At 39.4% G+C, this 19149-nt stretch overlaps 1 protein-coding gene across 1 annotated transcript in view; it reads right to left on the bottom strand.

The window, feature by feature from the left end:
• LOC115905605 (sodium channel protein type 2 subunit alpha-like) overlaps positions 1-8476 on the bottom strand; it is a 61492-nt gene extending 53016 nt beyond the window's left edge. Inside the window, 1 exon segment of the mRNA XM_030952017.1 lies at positions 8378-8476. Within this exon segment, the coding sequence (XP_030807877.1) occupies positions 8378-8386 (9 nt within the window). The 5' untranslated portion in view covers positions 8387-8476.
• Between the last annotated feature and the right edge of the window lie 10673 nt (positions 8477-19149).

Below are 19149 nucleotides of genomic sequence, written 5' to 3'. Positions count from 1 at the left end.
AAATCCATTTTAAAGGATTTCACTGCTTGTACAATGAGAAGTGTTGTTCAGCAATTAAGTATAAAAGATTCTTGAAGATCAGAAAGAAAAAGATAGACTTCTATGACCTTTTTCATTATAATCTTTAGACAAAGATAAATGTAGTGTTCTGGTTCAATCTCCTCTTCTGGTCACTAACATATTGAACAACTGAAAAAAAATCTTTTTCGCCTCAGGTTAGAATGCCAGATATCCGTATTTTCCTGAAGCATGCTTAAAAATTCAGTGATTAAGAATAAGGAGGCAAAGTTGGTCATTTTATTGCCCTAGGTTTTGTAAATTGTGAAATATTCAAATTGCTTGCAATCATTTTATTAGCAGCATGACTATATTAAAAAAAAAATCTGCCAAGTTCACACTGCCTTATCAGGGTGTGCCACTTGGTAAAAGAAAAAGAACTGCATAGAAAAGTGTCTGCCAGTAATATTTATTCTGAAGTCACAGAACCGTCTACTGGCTTGGAATCACCTGCCTTGAACTCAGTGATTCATAACCCTTCTGAACAATCCCACCTGGACCCTGGGGATGGTTCAGCACATCAGGCTGGACAGGGCTTTGAGCAGCCTGATGGGGTGGAAGATGTCCCTACGTGCCCCCGATGACAGGCCTGTCCCCAGCACAGAGAGTTAAATACCCTTCTGACCAGCAAAGGCCCCACCTCCCACACATCAAAGCACTTGCTGAGAGTCTCACTTTTCTTACTACTGCAAGATCAGCACAGGGAACATCCGAAGATGACCTGATAGTTATCAGTGTTTGTTCATCATCAAATCTAGAGCCATTAGGAATCCTTTCAGAAATGACAATTTATAATCATTTACTTTGCACAAAAAAGCACCAGATGAATATCTGGTGGCATCTACAGGCAGATGTTTGAAAATTTACCTACAGCAACAGTGACTAGAAGTAGTCATGAGCATATAGGGGACAGAGAGTGAAAAAATCCTCCCTCCCCCACCGGCCCCAAAAACCCATAAAACCCAACCAAAACTACTCTAATCTTGTTCCTCACTGTAGGCACACAACTCTTCTTAATACATGTGCCATAGTACACAGTCCTCTACAACAAGGGAATCCCTGCCTGAACTGCAGTGATTATTTATATTGTGGTTGTGCAACACAAAACAGAATTGCAAGGCATTCACAGAAAACAGTCATTAAAAGAGCAGGATATAAAGTGCAGCAGTTAGTTTTAAAAAAGTAATTGTCTTTTTTTTTTTACATAATATGCTGCCATTTTCTATCTCAGACAAAAGGAAAGCAGCTGTTTCAGTCCAGACCACCAGAGCCACTGTACTTTGTCAGCACTGTGGAATGACATTCAGCTTCAAAACCTTCTGTGTTTCTTCCTTCCCAGTCATAGAGTAGGAATCAATAATTTAATCAAGGATTCATCAGGAGAGGGGAATATCCTATTAGTCAGTGCCTGCATTCCTTCCCCCTCTCTTCTTTGCATCACTTAGATTTCCAGAAGAGTACATAATTCTTTTTGGCTTAGCCAAAACGAAAGCTCTATTAGTTTAAGAAAAAAAGAGTATCTGCAAATTCATGTACAACTTTCTAAAGCTAGAAGTGAATACATACCCATTATAAACATAATGTTACAACTTTTAGAAAAGAGCCAGAAAATTCACAATGCAAAAGAAACCGAGGAACGGCACTAAAACACAATTTTTGGAAAAACAGTTGCTAAAGACTTCTTCAATTAAACACCCATCTCCATCTAAAAGATTCCAGCAAGCACACATGACCATCACCATGATGCAAAAACCATGAAAAAGGATTTTGTGTCTAGTTGATTTGCTGGTAAACACATTTACATCTCTTAAATTACTTGTAAAGTATTAAACTACTGTCACTTGATATATTTGTCCAAAGATGGAAGGAGCATTGTCCTCAATCTGCCTGAGAACAGATTTTTAACAAAAAAACTTAAAAACATCCTTATTTTTTATTTTCTGAAGGCTGTAATTTTATTTTTCATCATTCATGAAGTAGTATCTTCACTACAAAGGAGAGAACTCTGATTGAATTTAGTGAAAGGACAAAGATATAACAAGAAAATAAAATATGCCTCCAGTGACCAGATGGAAGGAGAATGAAGGAAAGACAAAATAGGTGATCATGGTTATTAGGTGTTCGAGACAAATGGCCTCTTTTTTCATTCAATTTATTTAATCTAATTAAAAATATAATCTTTATTAGGTCACAGAAACCTCTACATAATATTGTCAAATATTATCTCTAAAACATTTTAAACCTCTTCTTGCCTATGACAGTCTTTGTCTAACAAAAAGAACTGGTAATTGATACATCACTTGAAAGAGATAAAACAAGATTTTAAATCCTTAAGATCGTAAAAGAAAATTAAAAATTCTTATTGGTTTTACTTCCTTATAAATTCTTTAAAAGTCATGCAAGGTATCAGTCCAATTTTGAATTATGTTTTCCCACCAAAACTGAGGTTCATATTATTAATGAAGTGAATAACTTGAGAGTAAGTCAAGACCTCTGTTTATAAAAAGACTTGTATAATCTTTTTAACAAGGGAAAAATGTAGTAACTCCTTAAAAATACATCAGTTGACCTGCAAAAAGAAAACTAAGCTTCCAAGAAATAGGATCTGAATGCAAATGTAAGTTAATTAATATATTTTTCTTAACAGAAGTGGTATACAACACAGAACTCAAATTTATCTAACACAGTAGCCCACTATGTCATGTATTTACAAGCCTGGAAATCTCTTGTGGAGGCTCTGTAAGAAATCCAGGCTGTGTTGATCAAGGCTATTGTACATAACAGGATTGCCTGAAGGAAGAGGTCAAGCAAGCTGCTCTCTTATATCCTCTAGGACAGACCAGGAGATCAACAGAAGTTCAACACAACTCAGTACCACCACTGCTCTACACAAAAGCTGGAGCCCAAGTCCCAAAGCAGAAATACTCTAACAGAAAAGAAACTGTCTTTTGATTGGGATAGAAGAAAAACATACACCATGAAAATTGGTATGTCATAGCCAGTAAGGAGCTCTATTCCTGGTTGAGATCCCTCTGACTGCTGAACCTGAGGTCTCAATCGTCATAAAGACTTAACAGATTTTGATGGATTTATATGGAAAGCAGTCACCTTCATGTTACCCTTAATATGAGGTGATTCCAAACATGAAGTTCCTTTGTTTCCACTGGACCTTCTATGGACACGTTTGCCTAAGCAGTGCCTTCACACGTTATTTTCCTTATTAAGTACAACCTCACTGAGCCTCTTGTTTGACCCCTCCTCTCTCCTTCCTCCTGTCTTGGTTGGCCTGTATGTAATCAAAGACAACCAACACTAGAAATAGTCTGTCCAGTAATTCAGCTCTCAGGTAATGACCCTCTCTTTCCCCCACCATCTAGGTAGGAAAAAACCTCAAAACCTCAAAATATCCTGTGCACCAGATGAATCAATCCAGAAAAGCTTGTAGCAAATCAGAAGGTTTGGGGTTTTTTTCAACAGAATGCAGCAAAGCCTTTATAAACAAATTGTAGATAAACACATTCTAAATGCTTTCTTCTGTTCTTATTGTACCAATTAATCTGGTTATACATCCTAAAAACACTGAAGGTACTGCATATTTTCAAATAATTGAGTTATTTAATTTCCTTTGATGTTTTCTCTTCAATGTAAATCTTGCTGTAAGAGAAGGGTTCCCAGACAGAATCAGGGTGGAGATACAAAAGCTGAGCCAGCACATAAAAACACACCTCTTGTTGAACAACCACAATCCCAACGCTGAGCAAACGTGCAGCTCCCAGGCAGCAGGTCCCAGAGAATTGATGGATTAAGGGCAAAGAAGGACAGGTCCCTGCTAGGTGGCACACCTTGAAAATAAACATCTCCTCACTGGCTGGCCAGCTGCTCACAAGGCAGCACATTTCTCATTATTATAAAGAATTTGCATGCTAGCTGAGCAAGCCAGATGGTTAAGAAGCATATTCACATTAATTATTTGGGTACTAGAAACAGAAAGCTCCTTCCTGGCTGCTGTTTGATCAAATATCAAACATTTCCTCTACACATGTAGCATAAGAACAGAACAACTGGGTCTCACCTGGGAGGGAAATCAGTGCAGTGGGTGGAGGCAGTTGCGGGAGTACATCAGGAGAGGGTGGCTATGGTAAGGGAGGTGAGGTGTGAAACAGTCAAGAATTACAAAAGAAATTGTGGGAAGAAAAGAAATACAACAAAGGCAGGAGAAAGGGAAAGATGCAGCCTTTATACAACCTGTAATAGCCTAAACACTGGTATATAAGATTTTCATGCATAGTAAAAATAGTTCAGCAAAATACTTCCCAGGGATGTTGTAAATATTCTAATACACATATTATACATTCAGGAAACCTGAAGATGTAATAATGAACACAGCAGGATTTCATATATCCCACTTAAGGCACACAAAAAACCCCAAAACCTTATCAATGATACTGTTGCAAGGTAAATCAGTATCTATAAAAACATTGTAAAGTTACATGCACTTTAAATCAGAGTGTCAAGATTGTGCTTGTATTTGGTTATTTCTCCTCTGTAGTATATCATCACTGAATATCTACTCATTTTCATACCAGGATAACGTTTCAGTGAATCACAGCTGTCCAGACACAAAGCCAAACAGGGAGACAAATGCAAAGGGGTTGCCCGTTTTGTCCCAGAACATGGTGGGGTCTTGGGAGCACCCAAGACAAAAAAAAAAAACAAAACTAGACATGACTTGCCAGGTCTTTGGGTGCAGCATAAATGGCATCATCTCTCTGCCTGCTGGCAAGCACCTGGGCACAGCACCAGTCCTGAGGGACCCCAGCACTGCCCAGCCCCGCGTGCGCGCAGGGCACAGCTGCTAGAGGACACTGCTCCAGCCCCTCTGCAGCAGCAGGTGACACTGCAAGGACACACAGGGACACTTTAGGTCTCTTGGCCACTCAGGCCCCACTCAGATATGGCAACTTCAAACAAGAATTTTACAGGATAACACTGGATAATGATTCTGCAAACGCATCATCTGAGAAAGCTGTAGTTTCAAGCTAAAGAAACCCCAGGCTAGATCTATACATCACTGGTTTCATCAACACAGTAAGAACTCAAGAATAAATTAAAACTTTACATACAGAAGGGACTCCAATTTAAAATATGCCACAAATACATTACAAAAGGGCACAAAAGAGGCTTGCTGGAGCATTACTGTTGAATTTCCTTACTTAACTTGTTGAATCGAATTTCATGGTGAGATTTTCAAAGAGAGCCCAGTCCTCACAGAAAACATGATAGAGCTTCTATGGAAATAACTGTATTAAATCTATCTTTTAACATATGAAAATATATTCAAATTTCTGTTGGGGTGCTTAAGGGGCTTTGTTTAGTACACAACTGCATCCAAAATCATGTAATTTTTCTTTTAAACTTTTGCTTTGATACTAAACTTCTAGAATGGATTTCTTCCACAAATTTAAGAATACTATTTATACTGAACTTATTACATCACAGGGGAAAATGCAACCTGTACTTAAAAATTTGAGAAAGAGTTAGTTTTCCTGTTAGACATCAACTAGTTAATGGTGACAGAAACCTTTACAAGAGTAACAAGACAATTAATGGAAAATCTTCCCTGGTAGTAGACAGTGTGCTTTGAACACAATTGCTTCAACCAGTGCAATCACTCATTACTGAGAATGACTCAACCCTCTCTATGGAGCATGACATCTGTGATTATTATTGATAAATACATCCTTGTCCTGGGCTGAGTTTACAATTTATTTCAACAGGAAAGGAAAACATTTTTGAAGATTAAATTATACCAGTTGTGTCTCCATGTGTTCTGGATTATGTGCACTTGCGCAGTTCCAAAGGACATGCTGCAGAAGGGACCTAACTCAGTGTCCCTATAAAATAGTTAAATGAGAACACATATTCTTGAAGGATTACATCCAGGTACAGTATTTTTCTTTGGACTGGTGTAAGATGGGATGTCTTCTACATGCTATCACCACTTATTAGCAGTGAGGATGTATTAACAAGAAATGAAATTTACTTATATGAAGAAAAAAAAGTGTTTTTCAACATTATCTCAAAGCTTCATCCTTGCCTCAAATAAGAGAAACAAGGTTTATGATAAAATATTGAAGGCAAAAGTTGTCAATGTCAATACTGCACTGCTGGTAATAAAACCTTAGGCTAACAAGATCTGTTTAGAAGCCCAGAAAATTGTTAATGTCTCATACTATTTATCTGCACTTAGTATTTCTTTTAATTTATGCAGTTTTAAAATCAACAACCTGTTTTACCCACTTCCATTTCTCTCTATTGAATTTCATCTGCAAACACTGAAAAATGTTTTAAATATGGAAAGAGCAATGCTTGCTTTTGTGTCTCTTAGGAAAAACATAAAATTATCAATGCCTAAGATTTACACAAAAATTGTATTTTCATCAAATCTGCACTTGTATAAACTTTAGCTAAATACACCTTTACAGGGCCAGTTAAAAGTCACAGTATTTTTAAATATAGATAAGAAAGAAGAAAAAAACAAGAGCCTACATGGAACTATCCTCTTGAATTCCCTACACAGGGAAAGGGCAGGGATGGAGTAGGGGTGAAGAGGTGGGTGACATCAAAGCCCTTGGAGTGGCTAGTGGCCAGCACGGCCATTGGCAAATCTTGCAGCATCTTGTACACAGCTCTGACCATCCTCACCCTCCATGTGTGATGCACACCCAGAGCTCTGCTCCCACCCTGACACACCCTTCCTTCCATCAGGAGCAGCCGAGCAGCCGCTGTGTCTCTCACAGGGAGATCAGAGCCAGGGTGGATTCCTCCTGTTTGCCCACAACAGCTGTGCTTGGCAGACAACAACAACGCAGCAACTGATCCGGTTCTAATAAAGTAAATTTTCAGTCCACTTAAAAGCTGAAAAACGTTTAGACAAACATACAACTGACATGAAAATGGCAGTGTCAGAACTGCCTTTCATTCCATATGAAAATTCTCACCTTAAACGGTGCTGTGGTGCTATGCATCAAATCGTAAACATGTCACACAGTAACACTGATTTCGGGGGGGGGGAGATGGTGGGGTGGTGGGTGGTTTTGTTTTGGTTTGGGGTTTTCATTGATTGCTGGGTTTTTTTGTTGTTTTGTTGTTGTTGTTATTGTTTGTAGAGGGATTTTTGTTGTTAATAACTCATATGCACATTTTTGTTCAAGCTCAACAAGTTCAACTGGGAAAAATAACATTAAATCTACCCTTCCACCACTTAACTTTTCTTTTTACATCCCACTCAGACTAGAAGTTTTTTTATTTTAATCCAGAAACTATGAGATATTTTGGTGAACAAAGAAACCTGGAATACATTGGAGTCCTCAAGTTCAACAGCACAATCTGATTTCACAAAAGGACAGGGAAAGGGCACTGAAATTAATTGTTGCAACTAAAAGCTTCCTTTTTATAAATCACCTTACAGTTTCATGTAAGGATTATTCCCATCATTTGTTTTCCTATCAAGACTTTTTTTTTTTTGAGGCTGAAGCAGTGCCACTTACGGGAAGCACAAAGTGCACTTATTTATAAATGACTTCTCTTTGTATAAAAGTCAAACCAATTTGGTTGAACAAAATAACGTTGATGCACCTGAACTATAAGCTGGAATGCCAGAAGTTTAGAGTTAAGGAAACAGGCATAAAAGAAGGATTAATGCACCTGTTTTAATTCTCTACAAGAATACCCAGCAGATAAGGCTGCCCGAGAGGAGACTGTGCTGTTCTTCCTGGCTTTCTCTGTTGCTTTCTCCTCTGTGCTTCTTCCATCTTTTCACAGATGTGGTCATCACTGCTTAGCAACCAAGGGGACATGATGACAGAGGAAAATCCTCCATCTAGAGCTCACCCTGCTCCACCTACAAAGCAGCAAACTACCTTTCACAGCAATTTAGGAGAAATATGTTTCTTTGTTACTGCAGAGGTACCCAAGTGTATGTAGCTTCATGTGATACAAATTTTCTTTCCTTAGTGGATGAACAGGAGAGAACTTAACAAGCTGGAGGAGAACCTGAAACTTGTCGGTAAAAGAGCTCCCCAAATACTAATGCCAGGTAAATAAATACATAAGTAAATATGAGGAAAAGAAAAAAAAAAAAGAGAAAGCTCCGATACCGCGGGGATGGCAAAGACAAAAGCAAAGACAAGAGACTCAACAGAACACCCTACCTACTTCTACTCAAGCGCTCCAGCCCAGCTCCAGGGAGAGCTCAGGCAGCTTAGACCCAAGTCCGGGCAAGACCCCCGCCAACCCGCCGGCGGAATGCCCCACTCACCTCTCCCATGCCACAGGTAGGTGCGGTCCGGGCGCCGCCGCTCCGCTCCGAGCGCCGCCCGCTCCGCTCCGGGCTCCGCTGGCTCGCGGGCAGCCCCGCCCGGCCCCCGCCCGGCCCCGCCGCCGGCGCCGCAGCGCCCCCTCGCGGAGCCCGCGGGCACCGCCGGGAGCGCGCCGCCGGGACGCTGCTGCGGGCGGGATGCTGCTGCGGAGGGTGGGATGCTGCTGCGGAGGGTGGGATGCTGCTGCGGAGGGTGGGATGCTGCTGCCGGCCAGACAGAAACGTGAGGGTTGGACAGCGCCTTCCCTCCGGGAGGCCATCCCGCGGCCGCCCGCCCCGACCTCCAGTCCCAGGGGGAGTCAGAGCGAGGTCCTACCGCCGGGGACAGGCGGAGGCGGCAGCCCGGGGCGCGGCGACAGCGGGAGCCGGGCGGGGGCAGGGCCGGGACGACGGAGAGCGAGGGGCGGCCGCGTCCCCCGCTCCTGCCCGCAGCGCCTCCCGGCCGCTACCTCTGCTGGAGCCCCTTCCCGTGGCGGCGTGGGTCCGTTCCAGTAAGCGCACAGCCACACTTCCCTCTGCCATCCATTCACGTCCAATGCTAAACGGGTTTCCGAGAGGAAGTCATGGTGTCCTTGGCTGTAATTCAAGGTAGTAACATAATACAATTTGCCTTATGAGCTTTTAAAAGCATGTATGTGTGTTTTTTCTACTGATGACTAACTCTAATATCTCCTGAATCTCTTGGAAACTTGCAATGAAAACCAAGCTAGTTTGCAGCTCAGTGAGACAAGAGGTGTTTTATGTGACACTTTACTTAAGGAAGTGTCTCAGAGGAGTTACGTTCTTGTTTAGAGAATATGTCCCCCTTGCTTCTGGATGTGGACAACAGACAAGAACTCTGTGCAGATTTTAGGGGAACATCAGCACCTGAAGAGCTCTAAGCATGAGAGCCATAGAGCACCATTTTCACAATGTGTATTTAAACCCCTTAGAGATCACCAGCTGCAACTAAAGCCACAGCTAAGCCTAAGTTAAAGTGCTTAGTCCCTCAGGTAAAGTGCCAGCCTATCACTGCTTTCCAGCACTTTTCACAATCAGGGCTTCTATTCCTGAAGGTCTCCTGCTGTGGCCTGGGCACATTGCATCGATTCCCTTCTTCCAATGTTCATAAAGGTTTGGTGCATCCTCAGGGCTGCATAAATAGGTCACAGCTGTAGGTTTTGTCTGTGGTCATATGGTAAAACCATTCAAGTCACTGGAAATACCTTGAATTCCCCGCTGTTTGCAGAGCAGGGAAGGGAAACACAAGATAGCTTTGTCAACAGAGTATGAAAATTCCATATATACCATATCTGTCAAAACAGAATGCCAATTCTGTAATACCAATTGTTCTTCCAATCTTTAGAAATAAATCCTCACCTCCGTTAGAACAATAAATTATCAAAACTCACAAGCATTTCTGAAAATGTTCTTATGTGATCTGATTTCTGTGCTCATGTTTTCTCACCCAAAATCTCACTTTTGTGGATGCAGCACTAGCATACCATGACAGGGAGGAGGAGATGCTAAGAAGGCATTCTCCTCTTCACTTCTTTTATTTTAGCAGAGACAGCAGGTCATGAGTTTCTATAGCACACTGAAGCCATTTCCCCATTACCTGATTTGGAGCAGCACCCAGCCACATGGAACCTGCTTGAAACAGTATCCATATTATTCCTGACTGGCTGCAAGAAGCCCGCTCCTTGACTACATCTGTGTAAATTAAAACAAAAAAGTCACTCATTCCCTGCAGTATTGTTATTGTAACACTATTTGATAACATATATTCTACGAAGCTGCAATTTAGTACAGGAGACACCTGATTTCGGTGTCTACAAATGAAATCCTTTAGATTCCATATATATTACATATATTGAATAGTTATGTCTATCTTAGGGACAGACAGCCCTGTGACATTCCATAGAATGAATATTATGTAGTCAGTAAATAATGACAGTGCTTTTAAAACTAATACGCATTATACAAACAATAGATTTTCTTTCAACACAGAATGCTAAATTAATACTAAATTTGTAATTTGTTATATTAAATTGAAATAGGTCATTCAAAAGCATCCCTACACAGCAGTCTTGTTTTCCATCTGTTTACAGAAAAACATCTACTTCAATTCATTACTTGGCTGCTCTTAATGCTAGAGTTGCACAGACAATAAGCACACTACAGCTACTTTACTTCTTTGGTCTCTGGTTTCACAAAGTTTTAGTGATGCACAATTCCATAATAATGACAGTAAAAGTTACTAGGACCATAACTATAATTGCAATCTAATAACTGAAAAGTGATGGGGTTTATCAGGTGGTACAACCTGTTTCCAAGGGAGAAGAGTGAATTGCAATATTTAATATGATAGCACCACTTAGTGTTCAAAGTGGATATGGCTTTGTAATCAGTACTTTTCTAAACAGCTGCATTGCCACCTGAAGAAAAACAGTGATGACACTATTTATAATCTCATTAATCTTATACATGAGAGAAGTAAAGCATGGATACAAATGTGCTGAACATAAAGCTATTGAAAGAAGAATGTTTAATACTTATCTTGATATAAATGACCCATATGGGAGTATTTACAGGATGGCAATCACTGCAGTTTCTTACCAGCATCTTTTCTTCAAAAGCTAAGACACAATTTTTGGCAAGTTTAGTCCTTTAGTTCCTTTTCTACTTTGCCACTTACAATAGATCACCCTGAAGAACAGAACAGATTTACCCTCTGTCCACACTTCCCACTGAAGAATATTATACCACATAATCTGCTAACCTTTTATTCATGACCATGATCAGCAAAAGGAGATGGTCAGTAATTGGTTTCAGAAAGTCTTGCCTTGGCATTCAGCCATGTTAAAGTCACAATACTTGTATTGATGTCATGGTCTCCTCACAAGGATTGGATATCTGGGAAATTAAAATTATCCTATTTTCTTCTCCAGCAATCCTTTTTTCTGTCAGTAATGAAATATTGCTGTCTCAGAGCTGCTTCACTGATGTCTCTGCAGTGCGCCAAGATCAGCAACTTCCTCAACAGTCTGGAGAAGATTTTCATTGGAAAATTTTAACATGTATTTATTTTAATCTTCCCTTCCTCTTAATTAGTAGTTTTACATTTTTCTACAAAAATTGCACTATCAGATTTCACAACTGACATTGTCCAGTTACGTGTTTGTTTCTGGCATTATATTGTCTATCTTCACCTGACTTTCCTTTACCATATATTCTGTATTTTAAGATAAGCCATTTGCAAGATGTTTCTCCATGCAATGAGTCAATATTATAATAGACAATATATGTCCCAAAATACACAGTATGTAAATAATTATCCATAAAGCCAAAATCACAGTGTTCTGAAGTGCTGTTTCACCAACCTGCTTATTAATTACAGAAAGTAATATGCTTGTCTGTATGATTCCTGTGCTCTTCCATAGTTTATCTACCAGTGGCTTGAACTAAAGAAATAGTGGACTATTATCAGCCACATATTAAGATCTTTTAAAATCTACTAATGAATTAAAATGTGGCTATGAAATTATCTAACTATTAAAAAAACCAAAAAAGTGAAAAATTAAGCAGCAGGCAAAACTTCCAATTACACATTTTCCTGTAGTACACCCATTCCAAAGCAATGTGGAAGCAGTATCTGAAAGGTCTCACTGGGCTGCAGTGTCAGTGGCCTCAGAGGATGAACAGAAAGCACTGTTTCAAGACAATGCTTTGAATCAAGGGAATTAATGTACTGCTTTCATTCTTTCACCTGCCCACCAACAGTGGTCTCCAACTTCGTGCTCAATACTTGCATATTTGTTTATTCATCTTATTTTAATGGAATTTCCATCCACAAATGCATCTTGTTTACAGAAGGCTGAATTGAACTTCTTGACTTCTTGTTGACTATAAGAAGTTTTAAAGAAAATTAGTATTTTTAGAACATCTTTTGTATTGCTGGATGTTTGGTTTCAATATGAGTGACTAAGCCAACACTGTAGAGAGATCAAATTAAGCATTTAGTGCAAAACATCACTGGATAACTTGATGCTTGCAGCATTTGATCACTGATTTCACTTTTGAAACACATTCCTTTGCCATTTCACAATAAAACAAGACAAGGCACAAAGTGGATGAAAAAAAGTATTTTGCAGAAAAACGTACTTTGTTCAAACTTTGGCTAAGCAATTCATTTACACACTAATATCTAAGCAAATCTGCTTAATTCTGAATATTAAAAGAAATATTGATACAGTATTTCAGTATCATAACTGATTAGTTTGTCCTGAATTACAGCATAAAATCTCACCTGGATGTGACACGGATTTTTCATGTATCTTTCCAGTCACATTATCCTGATATGTCCAGCAGAAAAATCTTCTGCATTGCTGTGTATGTCTGTGACATCTGTAACATTTGAGAGGAAGGGATATAAAAGACCAGAAAAGTGTGGATCAATGAAAAATATTATTCACATTTTAGTTGTCATTTTATAAGCACTTTTAGAGTAGAAAGTAAAATAAAGATGTATTTAATAATAAATAAATTTTACCAGGAAATTAAGTAAATACTTCTACTCTTAAAATGGGTTTGTAGAAATCTCCATTTCACAGCCCCACCAATGTAAGCATTTATCTCATTTTTGAACAAGAAAACACACATAGTAATGCAGATGAAGTTGAATATACTTAACACATATGAAACGCATATATGTATTCTGACTTAAAATCTAAATAAATGCTAATAAATTAATATTGAAAATTAATGTGGGCAGAGATTAGGTGCTTTTCAAAACTCATTTGTTTAAACCAAGTCTTACCCTAGCTATTCATATTTACTGTCTTTTTCCCTATATGTTGACTAATTTTTGTCTCCATCAGTTTTAATTGTACTTTCACAATTTATACCTGAAAATTAAAGAGAAATTTGTTATTGAAATCAAAGCAAAATTTCCATAAAGAGAAAGATTTTCAGAGGACCATACTATGAAGAAACAAAATTATTACTTCAAAGAAAGTGTCTATTTTCTAAATTAAAGATTTTTGTTACTTGTCTACCTGCTGCAGTTAGTGTGCCCACTGTGCTGTTTTGCAAAATAAACCAAGTCTACTAAGCCCACTAAATCATCTTGCAATCACCAGGACTGTGTGCTAACAGTGTCCATCAGAGGGCACCCTCACCTAACAGCAGAACGTATTTTAAGAAAGGCCTGTCTAAAAGCTCCAGGAGGGAAGAAAACCCTCTGGAGACTACAGTGAGAGAAAAAGTCACTAAATGCCCCATCCCTGGCAATGTTCAAGGCCAGGCTGGATGGGGCTCTGACCTGGTCTAGCAAGAGGTGTCCCTGCCCATGGCAGAGGGGATTGGAACTGTATGATCTTAAATGCAAACCATTCTACAATTCTGTGACTGTGATTCTATGGAAAGTATTTACCAGCATTTTCTATACATTACACTGAAGGTAAGACAATATGTACCTTTCCTTTGTAGCAAACCAGTAAACACATTGCCAAGTCCACTGTGGATCTCAGAATGGGTAAGGCTGGAAGGGACCCTGGAGGTCATCTATTCCTGAGCTCAACCTGCCTGCTCAAGCAGGGTGCCCCAGAGCACAGTGCTAGGATTGTGTCCAGACAGCTCTTGAATATCTCTAGAGAAGGAGACTCCACAATCTCTCTGGGCAGCTGTTTCCATGCACAGCCACCCTCACAATGAAGTTCCTCCTTGTGTTCAGGTGGAACTTCCTGTGCATCAGTTTCTGCCCACTGCCCCTTACTGATGGGAAGTGCCAAGCAGGGCTTGGATCCATCCTCCTGACAGCCTCTCTTCAGACATTTACCAACACTGATGAGGCTCCTCTCAGTCTTGTTCAGGCTGAACAGGCCCAGCTTCCTCAGCCTTCCCTTGAGTGAGGTGCCCCAGATCCCTACTCACCTTGGTATCCCTTTGCTGGACCTGCTCCAGAACCTCCATGTCTCTCTGGTCCTGAGGAGCCCAGAACTGGACACAGCACTTCAGATGTGCCTCAGCAGGGCAGAGTAGAGGGGCAGGATCAGCTCTCTTGAACTGCTGGCAACGCTCTTGCTAATGCACCCCGGGACACCACTGACCTCTTGGCCACAAGGGCCCTGCTGGCTCATGGACAGCTGGCTGTCCTTCTCCTCAGAGCTGCTTCCCAGCTGGTCAGCCCCCAGCCCGTGCCGTTGTGTGGAGTTACTCCTTCCTGGGTGCAGGGCTCTGGATTTGCTTTTGTTGAATTTCAAAAGGTTCCACTGTTTTTTCTGATTTCACCAGTCTGTAGTTAGAGAGATCTACAGAGATACTGCATTCGCTCTCTTTCTTTCCTTAAAATGAAGTCTGATCTGTAGCCATTGCCTTGTCTAGGTCCCTGTACATTTAGAATTTGATCTTACTTACAGATGTAGTTGCACTGAGGAGTACATGATTACTCCTGATTTATGTACTGTAGCTAACTTTTGAGAAGAGACTTCTGCCATTTCTATGAAATACCAAAGGGAGCCTCTCTTAATCACTCCCTGATGCACTTCTATTGAATAGCAGTAGTTCAAACAAAAAAATCACTGATTTAAGAAAAAAATGAAAAAACTGACAGTCATTTCCATGCCTTGAATCACAGACATAATAAATAGAAAACTTTAAATATGTGAATAGAATAGTAAATGTATTGAAAATTTTTTAACATAAGAATGAAACTTATTTACTTGATCTTGAACTGTTCATTAATTTTTAATCATAACTTTTAATGTCAGAGATTGTTTTGTATTGTTTCCAGAAGATGCAGGTTGTCTCTGATGAATTTTAGGGATATAATTACCAATTTTTAATGGAAAATTATTTTCATCCAAGCTAATAACCTATTAAAGATTATTAATTCCAATTGCTGCCATTTGCTGTCAGAAAATGTGTCAAATGAAAGGAAATTCATGTCCTGATGTGTTAAGCTGGATAACAGTTTCTTCAGATGCTTGTTTTACCTTTTCTCACTTTTTTTTAGCAGAGTACTGTTAATTACTTTTCTCAGTCTTAATATTTATTTAGCCTGATTTCTTCTCCACATTCTGCTCTCATTAGACCAAGGTGCACACAGTTATTTAAATGGCCCAAATCAAATAGAAGTGGAAATTAGAACAACTTAGAAACATATCCAGTAGCAAAAAATGGTATTTATTTACTAACAATACTTACTATACTAATATTTATAATTCTAAGACCATCACCTTTTCTAGACTCCTTGATAAGTTTCCTTCTTGCTATAGGAATAAAAAACAACTAGCTGCAGCTCTTCTTTCAGGACCAAAAATAAGTAAGTTTTAGGGAACCTTGAGTATTTTAGGAGTATTTAAAACAGGAAAATTTATCTACGATGAGTAAGACCAGCAGCAATTGCCACCTGAGACTCAAAAATTTGTAATAGATGACACTCTGTGTTTTGTTTCCTTCTGTGTATTTTGTTTCCATCATCATCCTTGTAACAACTTTGTTAAAAAATATGACTATTAACACCTGGTAGATAACCACATGTGTAATACAGCATTTAAATTAAAAGGACAAAAATACTAGTAGCCTAAGAAACTTACAACTATTATTATTATAAATATGAAACAAATTATTTGTTTCATGGTGTTGGATTTTTCCCTTTTCCTCAAGAAGAACATGCAAAACCCTTAGGTTACCCATGAAGCCAAAAACCCAGCAATTGATAATGTACTTAATTCCTGTCCTTTTATGAAGTACAGTTACTTCATGTACTTCCACAGAGCTCTTCTTTGTCTTGCAAGGCATTGCACTGATTTTCCTGAAGATGGATAACTCTGATTTAGAGCAAAGCAAGCTTTCCTTATCTCCAGGACAAGGAGGAACCTTGGGCAGACAGATAGTTCAGTCTCAATACTTACTCATTCACACCTGAGATCAAAGACAGGAATGGTGACGATGCTTGTTGCCCACTGCAAGCTGACCTGCACTGAAAAGGCACTGGTGCCTTGTGAAGGCTGACTCAGAACAGAGACTAGACAGAGCTAAAGAATAAAACAGGTATTGATTAGGAGGCCTCAATGGATACACCTTGGGCAGCACAAGAGCCCAGCCAGGGCTACACCCCAGGTGAACCCAAAAGGGTGACAAAATGGACAAATGGTCATGGAGTCTCACACTTTTATAAGTTCTGGTCCATTTGCATATTGGAGCTAATTGTTCAATTACAGCTCCAGCCCATGAAGTCCCATCCTTCTTGTTTTTCTCTCTTCAGTCCAGCATTGTTTATGCTCTTGGGCCTGAGATCTGGATTGGCTGTCCTTGGGTCCCCAGCTAGAGAAGGACTTGTTTTGTCTACCCATTCTGTGAAGAGAGCTTACTATCCCCAAATATGAAGCCCAAACCCACACATTAAAGCAGCACAGAATCTGAGAAATACAAAAGCTAAACCTGGGACATCAGCACTATATCTCAGTGCAGCAGCAGGCTGCAGTGATTATCCCATCTATCTTTAATGTTACCTTGAGTGCTTCCACGTGTGCATTACAGCTGACAGGAGTACAACCAGGGCCATGAAGACATTGTTAGTGATCGTAAAAAGATGAATTTGACCTACTTACCCAGACATGAGTAGCATCTCATTTTCAAGCAGCAGAGGTGGATTACACACCTTATCTATATAAACATGAAAGATAAAAATAACAGGAATTTGACAGGTGAGCTGAAAGGACTGCTATAAAATTTGACTTTGGAGGAATGTGAGAGAAGGAAGACAGGGAAGAGATAGCCCCTGTCTTGGCTTATGCCTTTCCTCTCTCCAGCACTGAACATTCAAAATTCTCACTTAGTTTCACTCAGTTCAGGCAGTAGGACAGGAAGGCATGTGGCAGGAGATTGGCTAAATCACACCACAAGATAACTCACATCCATGGTACAACCTTACTGGTTGGTTCCAGTAAGGTTAAACATTTTAATACTTTTGTTTGTTAGTTGCACTAATTACTGCAGCCTATCCAATATTATCAGGCCAGAGTACTAACCTTCATATAACAGAACTTTCATCTGTACAGCACCTCGCCTTGCTTTAATGAGTGCTCAGCAACTGGAAAGCCTGACAAGAACACTCATTTATGATTAAACTGGTCTCACACTTTCAGAGAGAGGCACAGAAATAGATGGAAAGCAGACTCACAGGTCATGAGACAAAGAGGGTTCCCACATTAAAGAAAACAGCAGCAACCAGGAATGCTTTATAAATGGATTACACTTTAAAAGGCTTATGTGTAAGAGAGTTGTGAGCTGGTTTGAGTTTTCTTCTAGTAATTGCAAGATGAAAGTCTTGGGAAAACTTAATGAGACACTATTTCCTAGCAGTCCCTCTCCAGCAGGAATATTCTTTCTAGCAAGGGCTGCCTAGGCTAGCTTTTGTTTCAGAGGCTGAAACCAAACAAAAATAAATGGAGCATTTGTGTTATGAGGACAGTTAGATCCTCAAAGAGGATTGCTGTGTTGCTGGAGAGCCTGAGCATCCAGATTAATATCAAAGGATTATGATTGCTGAAATACAGTTAGCTGAAAACAGATCCTTTTTCTATTTTTTTCTTTCTTTTCTTGTGCAAAAAGATACATTCAAGCATTCTGAAAAAAACAGCACTTTGATCTGTTCTGTGGACTTCTGTCATGCACAAATCAGAGTTCCTGGTACTAGAAGATAAATTGCTGATCAGTGAAATTGCTTTATTTTCACAGATAAAATTATACACATTTACAAGAACCTTAAACAGTATCATTTACTCATCGTGCTTTCAATACAGCATGAGTAGTTGAGTGCATCTTGAAAGAAAGAACAAGTTGTAGTACTCAGGCAGAAGGAAAAGTCTGTAGAGCCAGTTTGAGCAAACAAACCAGAAGGAAGACTGGAAGGAAAATTAAAGAATAATACACAATTTTTGCATTGGAAATAGAAGATATGAGGAGGAAAAAAATATCTATGTAATCGGGAGCCTTTTAGAGAACACAGTTCAAGATGACTTCAAAATAGATCTGGTCAGACTTTTCAGATTTCATTCTGCTGGGAAGGTTTTCACTCTCAATCAAAAAGAAAATCCAGAAACTGTGAAGCTCCCCCATGGGTATGAAATTAAATCTGTCTTGTTTCATTTAGTTTCATTTCATTTTATTTCATTCATCTTTGTAACTCCTTCTACTGACTTAATTGCTAGCACTGATGAAAATCTACTAGCAGAGTTTGTGATCCCAGGAAAAAACCAAAAAATCCACTATTGATCTCTTAGTACAGCTGTGATCCTTAAACAGAACACTGCATTGATAACTACAACAACATTATGAACAAGAATGCTTAGACAGCTGCTGTGAAGAAGGCAATCTAGAAATGAAGAACAGATAAAGATAAGGCTAAGGATGCAAGAAGCTTCACGGAGATCACGGCAGATGATCTCCTTGGAATCCTTCAAGCACTAGAAGTTCTCATTCAGACTCTTATGCTGGATATGTTCTTGAGTTTTTACAGTAACTTTAAGTAGTGCTACATACAGAATCTACTGGGCAGAAAGCATGCAATTTTACCCAAACAAGATCTGAAACAAAGGAAAAGCATGTGGTCTCCACAGAAAGTAGTACAACTCTCAGTGGCTTTGATAAATACAATATAATCATCATTTTTGTTACAATGGCCTCCGAAGATAGGATTAAACAGTTTCAGATGAGCCATGTTATTT

Source organism: Camarhynchus parvulus, chromosome 7 (assembly GCF_901933205.1).
Source record: "Camarhynchus parvulus chromosome 7, STF_HiC, whole genome shotgun sequence".
Lineage (NCBI taxonomy): Eukaryota > Metazoa > Chordata > Aves > Passeriformes > Thraupidae > Camarhynchus > Camarhynchus parvulus.
The sequence above is the reverse complement of the archived record's forward strand: the minus strand, read 5'-3'. Positions and strand labels throughout refer to the sequence as shown.